The 7080-nt window shown below is 39.5% G+C and overlaps 1 protein-coding gene across 1 annotated transcript; it reads left to right on the top strand.

Annotated features, from left to right (window-relative positions):
• The first annotated feature begins 1350 nt into the window (after positions 1-1350).
• LOC134818061 (adenosine receptor A2a-like) lies at positions 1351-6187 on the top strand. The gene is made up of 7 exons (XM_063827474.1): positions 1351-1447; positions 1789-1913; positions 3106-3307; positions 3484-3556; positions 3786-3888; positions 4661-4902; positions 6073-6187. The coding sequence occupies exons 1-7, from the start codon at positions 1351-1353 to the stop codon at positions 6185-6187; spliced, it is 957 nt and encodes a 318-aa protein (XP_063683544.1).
• Positions 6188-7080: the final 893 nt, after the last annotated feature.

Below are 7080 nucleotides of genomic sequence, written 5' to 3' on the forward strand. Positions count from 1 at the left end.
CGCAGTCTTGCGCCTTTCCCGTTTATAAACCTTTAAAAGGATCCGATTAAATCAAAATTTTATTTTTTTGTGTTATTTCCTTTTGCGAAAAGGTGGCTTTTTATTTCCCTCGCCCCCCAAATTTTCGTTGGGGCCCAGGGTTTTTTAAAAAAGAACAATTGTAAAAAAACCCTAACCCCCGTCCAAAAAACCCCATCCCTTAAACCCTATCACAAACAAATTTTTGCCCCCTGGAATTCCGGGCCCCCCCCCCTTTCATTTTCTTTTTTTTTTATATTGAATGTGAGTACGGAGAAATTTTCCCGCTCCCATCGGGGTCGCACAAAGGTAATTTAAAAATAAATTGCTTGGGCGAATGGCCCGACAAAGTGCAAATTGGCCCTGAAATTTTGTTATTTAAAATATTGAACAATTTAAAAAGGCAAAGTGTTGTCCGTGATTAAAAACAGGTTGCCATTGAAAAAATTTCTTTCCCGGGGGTCGTTTGGGTTTCCCTTTTTTGTTGTGCATTGTAAGGGGTTTCCCCCCTCGTCTACTGTCGCTGACAATTCATCCCTTGTTCAATCAGCTGAGGCTAAACTCTTAGACTGATTAATCTATTTTCTTCATCCCATACAAATCTAGTCTATACAGTCCATGAAATTAGAAAGATTTGGTTAAATAAGATTTTTAGAGTAGATTATTAATTTGTGAAAGATCTTGCACGGATCCAACGGTTATTAGGTAAGATTTGATTAACTTTGTCACACTCAGAATACAATACCTCTTTTCTACTGTGAGGTGTCCTCAAAAAATTTTCAGTTCCATTTTGCTAAGTTACTAAAAATGTGACAAAATTAAGTTTTTCTACCCAACAATATAAATTGAATGTAATAAACAATTGGCATGTGGTTGCAATAGTGTTCATTGATCCGTAGTACGTAATATAGGGTATACCAATATTTGCTCAATTTCACACGTGTTGAGATATCATACAAAAATATGTAACAAACTTAACCTTTTTGTGCCTTCTGTGTTTTTAATTGCTTATAACAATGATATACGTTAAAATTTTAAGACATTCAGGTCATAAAATAATGTTAGACTATTCAACATTCCTTGTTAAAATTGCTATGGTGTTCTAAATAAGAAGAATTTAAACGATATCTTTTCACCTGATAAAGATATCGCTATGCGAAAAAGTTTGCCTAGAGGATGAGACGATTATCCTAATAATTGAGGGTTTATATAGTTTCAAAGTGTGACAATGTTAACTATACATCGTGCTATCCAATAGCAGTATTAAATCAGTATCCTAAATTTCGAATGAACGTGTCGGTATAATGCAACCCTGAAATATCTGTCAGGAATATGGCAGGAAATGAGACTGTAGAGTTTCGACACACTCAGAACAACAGAATAGCTATGGGTTGTATGCTCGGACTTATCTGTATCATCACTATCATCGGTAGGTAACCAGGTAACCAGGTAACCAGGTAACCAGGTAACCAGGTAACCAGGTAACCAGGTAACCAGGTAACCAGGTAACCAGGTAACCAGGTAACCAGGTAACCAGGTAACCAGGTAACCAGGTAACCAGGTAACCAGGTAACCAGGTAACCAGGTAACCAGGTAACCAGGTAACCAGGTAACCAGGTAACCAGGTAACCAGGTAACCAGGTAACCAGGTAACCAGGTAACCAGGTAACCAGGTAACCAGGTAACCAGGTAACCAGGTAACCAGGTAACCAGGTAACCAGGTAACCAGGTAACCAGGTAACCAGGTAACCAGGTAACGCTTCTCCACAGGTAACTGTCTCGTGTTATTGGCGATCTCAACGTGTAGACACCTGCGGAGTATCAGCAACCTGTTTATCTGGAATCTGGCGCTGGTCGACTTCATTATTGGGATCTGCACAATGCCCATCACAGTGGTAAATAGTTCATTTAGTTCTTTTGTTTGTGAGACTTACTTACTTGGAGACAGTGCTTCCAATTTGTTATAACCTGTATCTCTGTGTATATCTGCTTATCTGCCTCCGCTACTAACTGACTAACTGAGTAACTAGTGGCGAGGTTCTTAATTAGATAAAACATACAATACTACTATTACTACTATTATACTACTACTATTACTACTACTATACTATACAATACTACTATTACTACTACTATACTATACAATACTACTATTACTACTATTATACTCTTATACTATACAATACTACTATTACTACTACTATACTATACAATACTACTATTACTACTACTATCTTCGTAGTGGACGTTTACTGGTACTACTATATATCCACAGTGGACGTTAAGTCTGAACAGATGGCAGCTCGGACAGGCTGGGTGTTTGGTTACTGCAACAATTGATAACTTGGCTATAGCTTGCAGGTAACCTAGCAACAATTGATAACTTGGCTATAGCTTGCAGGTAACCTAGTAACAATTGATAACTTGGCTATAGCTTGCAGGTAACCTAGCAACAATTGACAACTTGGCTATAGCTTGCAGGTAACCTAGTAACAATTGATAACTTGGCTATAGCTTGCAGGTAACCTAGCAACAATTGACAACTTGGCTATAGCTTGCAGGTAACCTAGTATCAATTGATAACTTGGCTATAGCTTGCAGGTAACCTAGTAACAATTGATAACTTGGCTATAGCTTGCAGGTAACATAGCAACAATTGATAACTTGGCTATAGCTTGCAGGTAACCTAGCAACAATTGATAACTTGGCTATAGCTTGCAGGTAACCTAGCAACAATTGATAACTTGGCTATAGCTTGCAGGTAACCTAGCAACAATTGATAACTTGGCTATAGCTTGCAGGTAACCTAGCAACAATTGATAACTTGGCTATAGCTTGCAGGTAACCTAGCAACAATTGATAACTTGGCTATAGCTTGCAGGTAACCTAGCAACAATTGATAATTTGGCTATAGCTTGCAGGTAACCTAGTAACAATTAATAATTTGGCTATAGCTTGCAGGTAACCTAGCAACAATTGATAATTTGGCTATAGCTTGCAGGTAACCTAGTAACCAGTCAAAAACCTTGTTACTGGTTAGTTACTTACAATCACTATGTTATTACCATGGTAGCTTACTGAATACAGTTAGATATGGAGAACTTAGAGCAGCAAATTATTGAATGTTTTACCCTCAGTTTGTGGACACTGGCAGCCTCCGCAGTTGACCGGTGTTTTGCGATACTCCGCCCCTTTAAATACAACAGATTAATGAACAAGAACAAAGCCAGGTGCATGTTGGGGGCGGTATGGTTACTGTCTCTAGGACTTGCTCTCTGTCCTGTCATAGGTACTGTTACAGTGTTACCTAGCAACGTTCCCTTACTTAGCAACCCACAGTCTTTAAACTTGTAACCTAGCAACTATAGCTAGTTACTAGCTAAAAAACCTAGCAACCAGGTATGTACCAACTGCTAACTAAATAAAACTAAATAAAACTGTAAACATTAAAACGGCTTCCCTCAGGTTGGGACAGCTATGTTTACTCTTGGTTCAGTTTTAGTTGTGGAATTAACCCAGCAGCTCAAGGCCGAGATAGGTAGTAACCTAGCAACCTATATACTTAGCAACCTATATACCTAGCATCTTGCTTAGTGATAGACTGAGAGATACAAAACAAGTTGTTGAAGTTTATAAATAACACAATATGTTTTATCACTGTGAATATAACACTACTAGGCTAGTACTACTAGAGTACTAGGGGGAGTACTACACTATAACACTACTTCCCAGTTAATACAGCTATAATAACAGTGTACAACTGTCAGGTACTTCTTCTTGTTCTACACCCTACTAGCGCTGATAATGCCACTGGTAGTAGTTGTAGCCTGCTACATTCCCATCTACATAGTCTCCCGCCGTGCTAACAAGGTGAGAACTTAACCAGGTAACCAGGTAACCAGATAACCAGGTAACCAGGTAACCAGGTGACCAGGTAATCAGGTGACCAAGTAACCAGGTGACCAGGTAACCAGGTAACCAGGTAACCAGGTAACCAGGTGACCAGGTAACCAGGTAACCAGGTAACCAGGTGACCAGGTAACCAGGTAACCAGGTAACCAGGTAACCAGGTATCCAGGTAACCAGGTAACCAGGTAACCAGGTATCCAGGTAACCAGGTGACCAGGTAATCAGGTGACCAGGTGACCAGGTGACCAGGTGACCAGGTAACCAGGTAACCAGGTAACCAGGTAACCAGGTATCCAGGTGACCAGGTAACCAGGTAACCAGGTAACCAGGTAACCAGGTAACCAGGTATCCAGGTAACCAGGTAACCAGGTAACCAGGTGACCAGGTAACCAGGTAACCAGGTAACCAGGTAACCAGGTATCCAGGTGACCAGGTGACCAGGTAACCAGGTGACCAGGTGACCAGGTGACCAGGTAACCAGGTGACCAGGTAACCAGGTAACCAGGTAACCAGGTAACCAGGTAACCAGGTAACCAGGTAACCAGGTAACCAGGTAACCAGGTAACCAGCTAACCAGGTAACCAGGTAACCAGGTAACCATGTAACCAGGTAACCAGGTAACCAGGTGACCAGGTAACCAGGTAACCAGGTGACCAGGTAACCAGGTAACCAGGTAACCAGGTAACCAGGAAACCAGGTAACCAGGTAACCAGGTAACCAGGTAATTCCGCAGATACACGCCTCTCAGACACAGCCAGGTCACTCCAAACGACAGATGCAGGCAGCGTTCCTAGTGATAATAATAGTGAGCGTGTTCACTCTAACTACCCTCCCCATCATGACTGTGGGTATGTTGAACTGGCTGAGAGTTATTGACTCTATTCCTCTCCTCGCTGCTATCGTGTTCCATATTATGCTCTACTCCAACTCAGCTCTCAACCCTATCTTGTATGGGGTCTTCAATACTAGTTTTAGGTGAGTAACCAGGTAACCAGGTAACCAGGCTCGAAATTGCTTGAAAGTAATGGACTTTGTTCAGGGAGGTGTATAAAAGTAATGGACTTTGTTCAGGGAGGTGTATAAAAGTATGCTGAACTGTGAGTGGGGGGAAAAGAGACGGACACTAATGGCGAGACGTCGAGCTAGCAGCCTCAGGTACAGTTTCCGTGACAACAGTTTCCGGAGCTGAAATTCAACATCTAGCGTCATTTAGCGTCATCTAGCGTCATTTAGCGTCATCTAGCGTCATCTAGCGTCATATAGCGTCATGTAGCGTCATCTAGCGTCATCTAGCGTCATCTAGCGTCATTTAGCGTCATCTAGCGTCATCTAGCGTCATTTAGCGTCATCTAGCGTCATCTAGCGTCATTTAGCGTCATTTAGCGTCATTTAGCGTCATCTAGCGTCATCTAGCGTCATTTAGCGTCATCTAGCGTCATCTAGCGTCATATAGCGTCATGTAGCGTCATGTAGCGTAATCTAGCGTCATTTAGCGTCATTTAGCGTCATCTAGCGTCATCTAGCGTGAAATGACGCTAGATGACGTGAAATGACGCTAGATGACGCTAGATGACGCTAAATGACGCTAGATGACTCTAGATGTCGAATTTCAACAATCGGTAAAGGTTCCAGTTTCCATGATAGCATGATATGGATATTTACAATCTCAATTTGAGTCCAAATCACCAATATGTATATTTGTATTGGATATGATCTTTCTATCTTTCGGTAAAGTCTACATTACTCAGGGACCCCTCGTTTGTAAGCAATTGTAAAAGGAAAGATAAGCTGACTGAGAGGTAAGTTATAAGAATATTGTAACAATATCATTACCATGGTTACTAGAGTAACTTTACCACTCTAGCTCTAACCCTAACACGTCTCTAGGTTCTGAACCGTTCGTGGCCCAGATGCCAAAATTATCCAAAATTGCCTTTCTTTGCAAAGATTTCCAAAATTAATGTATAAAATGTATAACTTTGTTTTGCAAATAACCTTGTTTTACTGGCGAACAGTTGACAACAAAATTTTGATTTACCACTATATATAATTCTTAAATATCAACAAAATATAACTGCTTCGGAATATATAGGCTTCAATACAACAGTTTGTACAGCAGTAAACTAATAATTTAATTCCATTCAGGCGGATGTTTTCATTAAAACGAACATCGAGCAAAGAGCAGAACAGACGAAGTGTGCTAACCCTTCCGATACAAGAAGAGAGTAGACCTCCCAGTACTAACGGGAGTATGCTGTAAAACTACCATATAAGGTTATGTTACCATGACAACACTACCATATAAGGTTATGTTACCATGACAACATAGTATTAACTACGATGCAGAAAGTAGATCTTCCTTTACTGATGTGAGATACAAGTCTGAGAACCTGTAAGGGGCCTCCTGATGAGGTTAACATTTCTCATTAGTAATGAGTTGTAGTAGTAATTAGTAATGATACCAGGACTTTAAAACAATAAGACTTTTCTCGTGTTTTGAAACAAACAATCGATAATTCATGGACTGTGAACCTCATGTAGAAAATCTTATTTTATGTCTATTCAAATTGATGCTTCTGTTATCAACGGAAATTCAAATTACATAACGTTATTTTTAACATCAAAATCAATGTTTCCCGCAATCAAAGAACGAATGAGTTCTAAAAATTTCCAACAAAATCTTTACAGCATCGGTAAAATATTTTCGCCCATCCTCAGTACCTATAAAGATAATATGAGGTTAAAACTCCAATAAAAATTTAAACCATGAAACTTTTAACATGTTTGAGTAAAAAATTATAAAGTTATAGCACAACACAAAACTGGGATATAAAGCTTAAATATAAAATATTATATTTAATAAAACACCCTCATTTTTAGAAAATAATCACTACAATCAATATCAATAGCATGTGACAAACACGGATCATCAAATCTTTGATGTACGTGACAACTTGTTTTGGTAATTTGTCGATGAAAGAATTTAATTTCCTCCTCGCTTGCGTTGTGCCAAGTAATAGTTAATTTGTGCTGATGTGATTGTTCATCAGCACAAATACACGTTATACACACATCATATTTATAGTAATTGTTTGTAGTAATGAGTGTGTGTGTCAATATACCATGTACACTTTCTGATTAACAGTATTAACG

Source organism: Bolinopsis microptera, chromosome 7 (assembly GCF_026151205.1).
Source record: "Bolinopsis microptera isolate Bmic1 chromosome 7, MBARI_Bmic_1.0, whole genome shotgun sequence".
NCBI classification, from domain to species: Eukaryota; Metazoa; Ctenophora; class Tentaculata; order Lobata; family Bolinopsidae; genus Bolinopsis; species Bolinopsis microptera.